Raw genomic sequence first — 13,999 nt, forward strand, 5'->3', positions numbered from 1 at the left:
GTTGTCATTTGTAATCATCAAAATTAAACGAAATAAACATTTGAAATATATGAGTTTGTATGTAATGTATGAATATAATATACAAGTTTCACTTTTTAAATGGAATTACTGAAATCAATCTACTTTTTCATGATATTCTAATTTATGACCAGCACCTGTATATGACTATTATTTTTTTTTAAATATTAAACATTTTTAACAAGTTTTTTTGGTTTCAATAAAATGAATAGGGATTTTAACTTTATCTTCTTTTAGCTTTAAAGTTTTGTTTAGCTAATTTCAGGTTTTAACTACTGTTTTGATCATTTTAGCGTATAGCTGCTGTTTTGTTTTTAGTTACTGTTTTGCTAATTTGAACATTTAGCCACAGTTTTGATAATCTTAGCTTTTAATAATCGCTGTGCTAATTTTAGGCTGGAGTTACTGAGATGCTGATTCTAGCTTCTGTTCTGCTTGTTTAAAGCTTTAAACACATTTCAGCGGTCATTCAGCGCTCAGCAATCACACTGCATGTTTGCATAAATTGCTAAATTTTCTAGTTCACTTTGTTCTTCTGATCATTTTTTTTGTTGATCCGCTTCTTCTTGCTTTATCAGTGAAGCAACAATACCATTTAGTAAATAATACCTTTAATTTTATACACCTAGTTTGTGTTTAGCTAAGGTCAGACTGGATTGTATTCATGTAAGGTTTTTAGGTCTCTTGTTTTTATTTTAAGAAGACATTATTAGTAATATTAGAAGAAAACCAAATCATCCGACCCCACACGGCCACACATACCGTTAATAAACTCCTGCTCAGTGCTGGACAGGACGCTGCTGAGATGTGCACTGTGCTCCCTGCAGTCTTTCTCTGCATCCTCCCAGGTGTGTCTGTGGCTGAAATACCTGTGGGAGGACGCCATTAAAGCTCATGTGAAGCTTTATATGTCATTTATTATGCAGCCAGACAGGTTTAAATGGTTCAGAGCGGGGCTGTGAGTATATCATGGGTGACTTGAGGCTATAAAAAAGCAATGCAGGTGGATGAGGGATGAGTTGTTTCAGGAAGACGTATTACAACCCCATTTGTTTTACAACTAAAGACAGTTTTTAATCAGTCATACCTGTAGCAGTGGCCGTGAAACTTCCTCCAGCCGTGCTCACAACCTTCGATATCTGAGTAAAGGAAATGAGAGAAGTGAAAACAATTTCCTCTTAAACTTATAGTCAAACTGAGGCGGCCAAACTACACTGAGATTAAAATAAAACAGAAAACGTGGAAGGAGCAAGGAAACAGGAGTGCTTTATCTCATTTGGCAAATAAAACCCCAAAATATACGACTGTGTCATCTTGAGAAGCTAAATACATGAGTTGCAATTATATGTGCTTATTTTCAATTCACCGCACATGTGACCCTTTCTCTGCAGTATTGGTTTTCATTAATAACACCGAGGCCTAAGCATTCATTTATAACTGCAAAGGTTAGATATTCATTATTCCTCATTACTGCTAGTGCACAACACACACACACACACACACACACACACACACACACACATACACAGATCTAGCTCTAGGCTTGGAGCTGGAGGTGGATGTTAGGTGGTGGTGAATCAGCACATCTGAAAGTGAGAACATGAACGTGGGTTTGAGTGTGTTCAGATGAGAATCACTCTGCTGACTCTGCTGTCAATCTTTCCTCTGTGTGTGTGTGTGTTTGTGTTGGTTACTCACACTGAGCATGCTCAGGAGACCAGACTGGCTTGTTTTTGTGTTGAATTATGAACCGACAACCTGATATGAGCTCATTTATTGCTTCAAAATGTCTCTCTGAGTGTCTAACATGGACTCTGATTTTTCCATTTCTTCTCATTAGACAGACTGTAGAAACATGTTTGGCTTAGTGAAGGTTTAGTCTGGTTGATATTTAGAAAACAGCTTCAGATGTGTCTGCTAGAACTAGAATCTTAAAAAATATTAGTAGAATTTGAAAAAAACAAAACAAAAAACAATGAAAGCATACTGTAAGTAATTTGGAAAGGCTGCCAAGAGAACAACTATTTTCTCTAAGACAACATAGGACAACATTTGGTGAAAGCTAAACACAGCATATCAGCAAAAACACCTCATATTAACTTAAACACGGTGGTGGAAGGCTGATGATTTGGGCTTGTTTTACAACTATAGCGTTTCGACACCTTGCAGTCATTGAGTCAACCATAAACTCTTCGGTACTAAAAAATATTATCGTGTCAAATGTGAGATCATTCGTCTGGCTTCAAAAAACTTGGATGAAACTGGGAGGATGATGCAAAAAGCATGAGAAAAGTTACAATAAAGTGGCTGTAGAAGAAAAAGAAATGGTGCTGCGATGGTAAAGTAGAGGCATCAACTTGTTTTTGATTATTTGGTGGGAACATAAGAACTGTTTGCTACAAATGTCCTCAAAACAAAAAATGGAACTCATTGACTGAAATTACTACAAGATGGCATAGATTATTACCTGACACAGAATTTAATAACTTAAAGTGTTTGCTGCAAAAGATACTGAATGATTAGGCTTAAGGTTATTCTAATATGTATGTATATATATATTTATTTATATTATTATGCCTTGGATGGTTGTTTTTGTGAAGCTGTATTTTAAGATGTGGTGAAGACAAAGCTCTCATTATGCTCTGATGTATTAAAAACCTTTACTTCTTACCATGACGGTAAAAATGTTACCTCAGATAAGAAGGAGGAAACGTTATGTTATGAAGAGATGCAACATTCAGAGGTAGAAGTTGCTTTTTTGCCTACATAGCACTATAAAAACAACATAAAGTTACTTAAAAATAAACTTGTCAGCTTTAAAAATGAAAACCTTTGATTAGCCACTAACACTTATATTACTTTCCTACTAATTGAAGTAATCATGTAATTGAGTGGGTTTTTTTTTTAGGTAATAGACCTACAGAACTGTACAGGAGTGATGAAGTTCTGTTTCCTGTCACAAGTTTTGATATGTGGCCAGGAGTCTGAACCTCCAAAGTTTCTCTGTTGACTGAAAAAATGTGCAAACAGAAAAGTGTGTGCATATCTTTGAGATTCAGTCAGTGTGTGTCACCCTGCAGCCCTGTGACACACAGACACATCGTCAGATATGTAAGGAGAGATGAGGCTTCTGATACTGAGTTCTGGCATACAGCACGGACGGGCGCTGCACACTGATCAGGATGACTTCCACCTGCAAAGCAAACTACGATTCCTTTAACACGAGAAACGGATGACTGGGAATAGCGCAAACACAACAATGAATTATACGGTCCAAGCAAACAAGCGTCGCATCACAATTCTCTTGCACAGCTTGGAGTCACCTGATATTTCTCCATCTGCACGACTGCAGCACTCTCCGCCTCACCTTTCTCACACGTGTCCCCCCCGTAGCTCGGCAGGCAAAGGCAGAGGAATGAATCAATCTTGTCGACGCAAGTTCCTCCATTTTCACACGGCTCGGACTGGCAGTCATCAACGTCTGCGGAGAAAAAGGCAGCGGGAGGAGACCGGTTGCAGATCTCATTAGGCTTCAAATTCAAATAATGTATTCATCTCGAGTGATGCTCACAAAGACAAAAGGGGGGAAATGTGCAGCTATTCAAATTCTGACTCAAAATGAGACGCCTATTAGTCCTGCTTTAAATACTGAAATCTGCCCATGTTGGTGTGTGCATTATCATAATTCAAAAAGGGTGTGAGCAGAATGCAGATAGAAGAATTTCTCCCCATTTTCCTGTTTTAGCCTCGTCCTTTTGTAAAGGAAGTCACTGAAAGCGCTAAAACGTTTGTTTTACATGTTTGCAGAGCCAACACATTTTTATTCTTCTTGGTGTTTGTAATCTTTTTTATATCCCTGTATATTGTTTTTATTTACAAACATTATTCTGAGGACAAGAAAAGCTGCTTCACCGTGGCTTTTACTTTAATGCAACTACAGTGCAGCTATAAATTTGTTGTATGAGTCAGCAGAGAGGCTGAACACAGCCAGAGGGTTTGGATTCAACCCCCCCATTCTGGCAGAAGTCTCCCCTGCTGAGGCGGCTTTCAGCAGCAGCAGATACCCAACAAATCCAAAGGCAGCTGCTCCACAACATGCTCTCTGCTTCATGAAAACAAACCAAAAAAAAAAAAAAAAAAATGTCAGAGCAAACATTTCTCTGTCAAGATCGGTAAATTATTACTTTAGCGTGACAAAAATAGGACAAATAATTTTCACAGCAGTGTATTTTTTCGGGGTCCTGAGACAACAAAATAATTCCAGGTTCTGCAGAAATGTATCAAAGCTCACAGCGCTTTGACACGAGGAATCTACAAGATCAAAATGACTTTGAAGTATTTCCTCACATGTTAACCGTTTCTTAGTCTGAAGCAGAAAAGCTGAGCCGTGTAAAAGGTCAGCGACTGTGAGGAGCTAAACATGCCCGACAGATCAAACTCAAATGACCTTTAGCCTCATTCAAGGCGTCCATATTTCATCGTCAGAGCATTCAAGATTCATTTTATGACCAATCAGTAAAGTAGGCTGCAGCGTGTGAGAGTAACTAAGATTATATTTGAACCCTTTCGAAGCCAAGGTTTTAACTTTAGCCCTCACTGAGGCCTTAACGTGTGTAAAGACTTTAACCTTTCAGCAAAACGTAATTTAACTATTTATGAAAAACGCTGTTTTTTAAAGGTGAATGAAAAAGAGAAAGCGGACAGTTTGTTGAGGATAAATTTACAGATGGAAACCAGAGGTCAGAACTACTTTAAATATCCAAGACAAAATATGTCCTAAAAGCAAGTTAGAATTTAGTAATTTGTGTTGAGTTTTCATTTAGCATCATGGAGCAGAAATGTTTTCTTTGCAGCACATTTTTTCCAAGCGAAAGCCATAACCACCATCTTTCTCTGACAGACAACCTTTGAACTCTCACTCCAACTTCTCTCGCGCTGCAAGAGACAGCGTGACCTTTGACCTGCCTATCAGCCTGTATATATATATCAATGTTTATATGAGTGTGTGTTCTTTTGCTGTGTGAGATTGTGCACATGTGTGTATGACCCACCGATCTCACAGTTCTCTCCAGCGTATCCTTGTGGACAGTAGCAGCTGTAGCCAGCTCCCTGAGGAAGGCACTTCCCTCCGTGCAGACACAGGTTTGTCACGCAGGGCTCCACCTCGGCTAAATGAGACAGACATGGGGGATGGGATTAATTAGGGAGGGTTTTTTTTTCTTAATCAGATGCATCCAAAGTGAACATATTGACTTCCTTGGCAAAAACAAATCTGAGAATTTAAGCCTAATGTCGCTGCCTTGACTTGGATTTTAAGTGGAACTGAAATTTGTATGATTTAAAAAAAAAAGAAGTCTGCCCCACTAATTTTCCATCTGTGCAGGTCAGCCAAAACCCGCAGTTACAGCACATGCATATCCATTTCCCCCTTTGACTCTTTTCAAAAGCATGCAAAGTCGGAGAGCTCCAACCCCGGCATCCACTCACCGCCACCGTTGTCATGGCAACCATACGGAAAGCGAAGCCTCGCTCGCTCCACCAGGCGTGGTGGGCAGCGTGAGAACTTCAGACATTAGCCATCCTCAACAGAAATGAGCAGACCTCCCGCCGAGTGCTTCATTTTCCACTATTCAGCCCCTAAACGTCTGCGTATGTGTGGTCTCCTTCCACAAACGCACATTTACATATCAATTCACCCACCACCACATGTTTCCTCCCCCCAACCTGCTCATTATTACAACTTGAGGTCTTTGAAAACCACCGCTCCTTCAGTCCGGCTGCTGGAGCTCAGCTGTGGGAGGCTTTGTTCTGCCTGCTCAGTCTCTGACACTGAAGGCTGCTTATAGGACGGGGTGGAGGGTGGAGGTGGGGGTGATGGTGTCAGTTTGTGAAGGTTTTCTGTTTGTGTTTACATGGCACGATGAGTAAAAATCAATACTGTGGCGATGATAAGCCCTCGGGCTGAGCCTCTTCAGTAACTACATTTCAACAGCTCATCGTCTACATTCTCATCAATAGAAGTTGAGAATTAACAAAGATAACAGCAGATTGAGGGTTTTCAGTCCCAAGAACATAAGAATGACATCCCTGTCGGTTCATTTCTACAATTAAATGCTTCACCCGACTGCTCTCTGCTCGTGGTTTGAATCCTGCTGAAGTCGTGTGTGCATTTAATTTCGTTTCGTTTCATTTGCACTGCTCACATCAGTCAAGGTCACGGCACGTCTTGACAAATATCAGCTGTTCTGACAAGAAGATTTACTGCAGATTTTATGTGTGCGCGTTAGATAAACCGAGCGTGGTTGGTCGTTCATTAAAGTGAGTGGTGTAGAAAAATCAATACTCCGTGGAAGGAGCTGACAGGGAAGACTGTCCTCTGCTCTGCACAACACCAACACAAACAAACAAACAACAATAATCAGCTGGAAGCTGCAAAATCCAGTTTATACGTCTGCGGAGACATGACAGGTGGAGGATATTATATCGCAGGTGCCGGCACAGAAAAACGATCGGCTTTTTATTCCAGTAAACACCTGAAGTAAGAAGGGAAACTGAAAATTCAGTGTGAACGCTGAGTCCTGAATGGCTGCTGAAAGAAGCTGAAAATGAGTTGTTAAAGTTAAAAGAAGCAGAACACTAGCTAAAGCTAACAGGCAACAAACATCTGATCAAAAGCAAAAAGCAGGAAAATGCTAGTTAAAGGTAACAAAAAACTAACTAGAAGCTAAAAGTAGCAAAAGACTGTTAAAATGTTAAAAGCTGACAAAACAGTAGTCAAAACTAACAGCAGCAAAAGCCTAGCTGAAAGCCAAAAGTAGCAGGACAGTAGCTAAAAACTAAAGGTAGCACAGGAAGATGAAAACAGAGACAATATGTTGGACCAGATTTCAAAGAGAAGAATATTTTTGAAGGAATTAAAGGGATGTCACTGTATTTCTATGGATAAAATTTGTCAATAAAGTTAAATAGTCTGAAACGTATAAAAGTTGCAAACAAAATATGGCAAAATAAAAAAGCAGAAAAACAACAGTGTGCTGAATCAGAATTCACACAACAAGTTAGCATCGGTTGGCAAAAGGAAGTGGTTGCAGACAGAACCTCTGACTGAGAAGACCTGACAGTGGAAAGAAATATAAGAATATGCTGCTGGTGAAGGTCCTGCAGTCCACCCTTCAGCTTCTCCTTTTCTTTTCATTCTCGTTGATTGAACTGAATGATGAAGTGCTCTCTGATCCAGCCTTTTGAGCAAATATTAACCACCACCATCATCATGAACCCCCAGCTAAAAGAGACCGAACTGGAGCTGGAGCATGTACATGAAATAAAAATAAAAGCAGGAAGCTGTTTATCTAGTCCAATTCAACTGTGTGCTGTTTGTGGAGCAAAGATATCAGTGTGTGTTTGTGTGTTTGTGGCCCCTCTGCCTGCATGACTCCAGGGTCTCTCAGTCAATCAATCAACCCTCATACTGAGCACCAGCGGCCCAGATGGTCGCCCTCGGCTCCTCGTTGATACAGTTTACAGCTGTTCTCCGTCTGCAGCAGGCTCCTCGATCTCTGTCACAAACATGAGCTGCTTTCAAAGGCAACAAAGAATAAATCAGCGCAGAAACGTGCGATAACCACAACACCCATAGGGCTTTTAGACACTCGCCGATTGGATGTTTCCCGTGTTTGCTCTCATTATCAAGCAAGAAAAGAGTAGTAAAGCAGGTGGCCAGCCCAGTGCTTCGCTGAGAAGTACGGTGCTGCAGATTTAATCATCAGATTGTGGACGGTGGTGGGGATGTGTTCTTGGCATGCTGTGGGAATAAAAAGTATGCACCTGGGTGGAGGGGGAAAAAAGCACTGAATTGTTTGAATAAATCATTCAATGGCAAGGTTAAAGAAAATGAGAAAGCAGTCTTAAAGGATAATTCCCTCTTTTTCATCGTTTTGCAGCTCAGTATCATGGCAAATCATGATAAAGACTGAAGTAACTGTCTCTTACATCCACGCAGATAAACAGAAATTGTGCATCTTCTTTACATTTCAGTGGAAGTTATTTTTCTCATGTGCACCACAATTTTGTGTTGTTTGCAGATTCGGTACAAGCAAAATTACTGAACTGACTACAAAAAGAATGAGACCTTTTTTCTTCTTTTTTTGGCAAACCAATTTACTATAAAACTGCACAGTTCAGATGTCTAAAGATAGTCAATAATTCCTAATTCTGTCTGAGTCTTTTAAACCTTTAAACAAAGTAGGTGAAAATGAAGTCTAAAAGGTTGTGGATTTGACTAGATAAAAACTCAAATTTCCTGGATGAAGTCCTGCCAAAAGTTGCCTTTTGTCTTGTTTTAAGCTGCAAAGGAAGGAAGTATTTAATGTGGTTGTTGGCATCATCGTCTCAAAGCAGCAGGATCTCTGAATGAGACTGTTAGGATTTGAGTTATTTATAAGTTTTGTTTTTATTCAGTTCATTGTTACGTTTATGTAATTCTGTTGTATTTCTTGTTTACCCTGTGTTTAGTTTATTAAGTTCTTGTGTAGTTTTTGCTCCTTGTGTCCCCTGTCATAATTCACCCATTCTCCCTCAGTAGTTCCCTCATCAATCTGCCTCAACCACCCACACCTGTCCCTTGTTTTAATCAATCACCTGTGTCTACTTACAAATCACCCCCGCCTTTAAAGCCTGTTCATTTTCCTCATTTACTCATTGGTTCATTGTTGCTGGCATGTTCAGTCTAGTTTCTTCATGTTGTCTGCCTGTTGTTCCCAGTTTACCATTATATGAGTTTTTTCTTTTTTTGTTATTCACTGCCACGTCAGCCCTTTGTTTTTGTCTCTTTTAAAAATAAATTAGTTTAATTTTGGAGCTCCTTGGTGTTGTCTGCATTTTGGGTCCAAATCCTCCTCCTTCCACTTCACAAACCGACAGGTACAAAGATGGTTAGGGGGGGGGATTATATGGTTTGCTAAAATTTCTTGTCAAACTTTCATAAAAGAAACACCATTTCAGATGCTCTGCATTTCTTAGAGAATTAAAAAAAACTACATTTGCTTAGACACAGTAACAAAACATTAATTTAAGACAACATTTGTTTTTTCACAAGGCCTTCCCTTTTTATGTCTCTGATGAGCTTTTGTGAAAACACAGTGGGATTTCAGAATAAAATCATTCTTATCATACTTCTTTTGAGCTATGCTACAATCCAGCTGGAGCATACTGAGATGCTGTTTTTTGAAAATAGTTGCATGTAAATAAATAACACATACTAACAACTTTCAGCCATGTATTGCTAGTAATGATCTGTCTTTTAGACCCTGTCTCAATGTCAGTCACTCATTTAACTGACCCGGGTAATTAAAATGCCACGAAACAGACGAAAACAGCTGACTGTGTTAAAAAATAAAATAAAATAAAAAAACAGTTGCACCAAAGTCATAATTTTTTTTCACCTATTGGTTTTATTCCTACTGCAGCTTTTACGACCTTTAAGATCTACAATTAGCCTTCAGACCACTTAATGTGCAGATACGGCAACAATCACAGAAACGCTTACGTAGCAAGCAAGGAAGTGAATCTACAAGAATGATTAAACCGCCTTATTTGAACAGAACAAATAAAGGTTAAAAACAGAAAATGTCCAGAGGCTTAAGGAGAGAAAAAAAATTAATGTAAAGGGTGAAAGTGTCTTCTATACATTATCCCAGTTACTGCGGCGAAGAGCCCCAAGCTATTTGTTGAAAACACAACCGCTTCATTTACAGAAACAGAAAACACTTTCTGCTGATTCATTATGATTTCTTAAACCAAAACAAATGATTTGCTGTAGCATAAACCAACAAGACACTGAAAAATAAGACAAAGATACAAACATCCCACAGGGATCTAAACCCAGACACAAAAACTAACAAAGAAAAGTAATCTAAAACGACTTTTAATAACATGATGCTCACCTGTTGGACTGAGAGTTGTGGCGCTGATGTTGGCGCCTCCTCTGTTGCTCTCCTCCTCCATGTTACCTGGTAAGAGGGCCCCCGAACCCACGACATGAGACCAGGCAGCCTCCTCGTCATCTTGGGGTGCCGGCACTGACAGAGGATCATCCAGAGAAGTGTTTACGGACAGCCCTTCTTCTGGGACCATATGAAGTGTGGTTAGGGAGTCTGTGGAGCTGTCATTGATCTCTGTGTGAGGAGACGTAGCTGATTGGACAGTCTGAGTCTGTAACGTGGGCTGGGAAGGCAGCAGGGACAGAGAGGGGGAGTAGGATGGGGTCGGGGAATAGGACGGGGACGAGGAAATGTTTGGAGGTGAGGAGGGCGAAGCAGGATCGGATGGTAATGGATGGAGAGAGTGAGATTCATGCAGGGATTCTGACTGCGTCGATTCAGAAGGAGATGTGGACGGTGAGGTGGACGACGTGGACAGTGAAGTGGATGGTAAGGTGGACGGTGAGGTGGATGGTGAGGTGGATGCTGAGGTGGATGCTGAGGTGGATGCTGAGGTGGATGCTGAGGTGGACGGTGACATGGATGGTGAGGTCGTCGGCAACAGTGATGGAGAAGGGGACAGAGTTTGTTGTGGTTCTTGTGAGACTGAGAGGGATGAGTTTTCTGATCCTGATATGGTGGGTTGATGTTCAGATGTAGGAAGGTCCCCATCTGTCCCAGTTGTGGTCATTCCTGTGGTTTCCAGAGGACTGCTGGTGGTGATAATGGTGGTCGTGGTGGTGGTCTTGGAGGCGTGTCCTTTCCTGTGACCCCTCTCTCTGTTTCTTTCTCTGGACCTTTCTCTTGTCCCAACTGGCCGACGTGCGACTTGAATCTCTCCTTTCGCTTCGGCGCCGGTAATTTCTCCACTTCCTTCTTCCTCTCCTTTCCCCCTTTCCTCCCCTCTTTTCCTGTCTTCCCCTCTGTTCTTCTTCCCCCTTCCTCTTCCTCCTCTGCCGCTGGCTCTGGAGGTCATGGTTTCCTCTCTCTTGCCAGCTGCCGAGGTTGTTGTCTCCATTTCAACAGTGATCCAGGTTTCTTTACCAGAGGAGGTGATTTCAAGGGAAGGTCTGGAGGGAGTGGACGTATGAGTCTCTGTGTTCTCTGAGATCTCTGTGCTCTCTGTTGTCGGAGAGCCCGTGGACAAAGTCAATGTCGATGCCAGATGAGTGGGTGAACCTTCACTGGTTGGTGTTGTTTTCTCCACAGGCTGACTGATGAACCATGAACTTCCCCAGGAAAACAGACCTTTGCAGGGCACAAAACAAGCAGTCATGGCAATGAGTGCAAAAATCAAAGCCATGAAAATTATCTGAAAGATTCTCTCCGGTTTGCCAAAGGCCACTAAACAAACACTCGTAATCTGTTCGAGATTTCATCAGCTGCTCTTCTCTATACTGTAGCAGCAATGTGTACATTTACCCAATACCTGCAAAGCTCTGTGGATCCTGTGAAGAAAAACATTCAGTGACAAGGTTTTGATAGTGCCAAACATTTAGCTCCTCTCTATACTGAGCCCTTAGGTCACTGAGATCAATATAACTTACAAATGCTACAAAATGAATGTTAAAAGAAAAGCTAGCATGTTGGGGTTTTTTTCAAATGGTGTTCTGAAGTTGATATAAGTAGTCAGTAGCTTACCTGCAGTAGACTTTGCTCAGATCATTCTCAGTTTGAATATCAGGCAGACATTTTCTATGAGAAACTTAGCAGTAGCACTTAATGAGGGCCCCTTTATAAAGGCGTTATTAATCCTTAACAAACAGGGTATTCATACGTTTGTAAGCACTGTATAAAGCATTAACAATCATTTATAAAACATTTCACAAAATGCTGTTCATATGGATGAATGCTGGCAATGGACTGCAGTCACCTCAGTCTGCAGAATAAAGAAGCATCTAATGCAACAGTGGTCCTGCTCTGAGTAGTTGTTGGTTCATCTCCCACTGAAATATGTTGTGGCAAGGTTTTTATACCATAACACCTGACTGTGTAATGCATGGATTCCACAGCCTATGAGGTTTTCACCAAATGACCCTGTTACTCTTCACTGAAACCAGACTGACCTTGCTTCCTGTCTCCTCCTCTCCTACCAACATTCTAATATTTTAGATATAAACTCCTGTGTGGACTCTGGAGGTACAGAGCTTTGATTTGGAGCTTCCTGTTCAAATCTGGGACTCTGATGTTAATTCTTAATTGTCTTTAAGGCTCTCTGTATGTCGTGCACCATACATAAACAAACCTGTTTGAGTGATTTCATCTAACAGTGCCTGGAAATTGATTTTCTTCCGCAACAAATACAAACTGATAACGCTCTGAACAAGTTCTGCTGCAGGTAAGACATTGATTACTGACAACAACACCACAGAACACTACTTCAAAAAGTCCAAACTATCCCTTTCAGGCGACATTCGTCAGACTGAGTGCGAGCTTTCAAATTATTACACGAGTGACTGATTTCTGATTGAAAATGCCAAACAGCAAAATAACACCAATGTGGAAGGAACGAGGAAACTAACTAATGCAATTACATCAACTAAAGATGAATTAAATTACAAACCAGAAACATTTCATATCAAGTTTTATTATGACTGTTTTGCATTTTAGCATCAGAAAATCCCACTCTGCAATCATACAGTCCTTTTCAGCAATGCAAATGCTTGCAGTTTTTCAGACATTTTTACCGTCTCTTTCATGCGACCTGATTGCAGCATTAAACAACAAACGGTATTGCCAAGAGAAAAACATCAGTTTGAAACCTGCAATTTTTACCCATGGGTGAAATAATTTGTCATAACCCGAGATGACAGCGTATATTAAAAGTGGAGAAAAACACCTTATGATAAACATTTTAAAAATATCATTTCAAAAGAAAAGCCTCTGTGATGACAGACACAAACATCTTCGTGCCAGAGTCAGAAGCTCAAAAAGCACCACAGTCACATAAATTGCCTCAGAATTAAATCAGCGTCTCTGTAACACAGTTTCAACAAACACTCAACCTGCTGTTTGAAAACCACTTCCACTCACTGCCAGCACACAGAGCTCTGCCAACCCACAGGACGCCCTGAAACATGGGAAATAGGAAAAGAGGCCGGATGAGATGGATTTCACTATTTTGTAATTCATGGATTTGTGTTTGAAGGGAACTTGATTTTCTCGACACATATTCCCCAAGCCTGTTGCTCAGCGTTAAAAACACAGGCCGCCCGTTCAGACGTGGTGAGGACACGCAAAAAACATTCATCGGAAGTAAAAAAATTATATAATCCTCCACAGGCTTTTTCTTTTTCTGTAAAGGGCTTTCAGCTGCTCTCTGAAGGACAGACGCTGATGAATCTGAAACCCTTAGAGATAAAAAACTGTTTATTTCAGTGTGAGTTATCAGTCCCTGGAAAAGATGCTCAGTATATTATTACTGATGAAAGGGTGATAATGTTTTTGCCTGTGTCTCTCTGTGTGTTTGTCTGTAGGAAAACAAATCTTATGAACAAGTTGGGTGAATTTTATTTAAATCAAAAAAGTAATGACTGAGTCTGCATCTACAACTGATTAACTTTTGACGTCAGTCCAATTCAAGATGGCCGCCACAGCCAGCTGACACATAAATGGCTATAACGCAGTCAGTTTTACACATATTGAGCTAAGATTTGGTGAAGTAGTAACTGAGAGTCATTCACAACACATCTGAGAGATAACAAATTAAACAAGATATTGCAGTATTGCATGATAAAGTTATTTTAGAGGTTTGATCAAAACATTACTTTTCAATGTAACATGATCTTTGTCTAAAACTCTGGCATGCCCGATAGCGGGCGATATGCATTCCTTCAAGAAATGCTAGGCCTTTAAGTCAGTCAAAATTTAAATTAGAAGCCTCTTATTTTTTTTATTATAAACTTCATTAGCAGTCATTTGAATGGTTGTTCTTTAAATGTGGCCTGAAGAATACTAGTAGCATTAAATTACATTTTTCTGGCATTTTCCCTCAATAGAAACTA

At 40.3% G+C, this 13,999-nt stretch overlaps 1 protein-coding gene across 2 annotated transcripts in view; it reads right to left on the minus strand.

The window, feature by feature from the left end:
• Positions 1–13,999, minus strand: part of LOC108239503 (neurocan core protein) — a 45,364-nt gene that overhangs the window by 6,924 nt on the left and 24,441 nt on the right. For both annotated transcript variants that reach the window (XM_017422244.3, XM_017422243.3), the window contains exons 12-16: positions 9,960–11,243; positions 5,070–5,186; positions 3,386–3,499; positions 1,106–1,157; positions 781–887 (exon numbers count right to left, since the gene is read on the minus strand). In XM_017422244.3, coding sequence (XP_017277733.1) covers positions 781–887; positions 1,106–1,157; positions 3,386–3,499; positions 5,070–5,186; positions 9,960–11,243 — 1,674 coding nt within the window. The remainder of the gene's footprint in view (positions 1–780; positions 888–1,105; positions 1,158–3,385; positions 3,500–5,069; positions 5,187–9,959; positions 11,244–13,999) is intronic.

The sequence above is a fragment of the Kryptolebias marmoratus genome, linkage group LG20 (assembly GCF_001649575.2).
Source record: "Kryptolebias marmoratus isolate JLee-2015 linkage group LG20, ASM164957v2, whole genome shotgun sequence".
Lineage (NCBI taxonomy): Eukaryota > Metazoa > Chordata > Actinopteri > Cyprinodontiformes > Rivulidae > Kryptolebias > Kryptolebias marmoratus.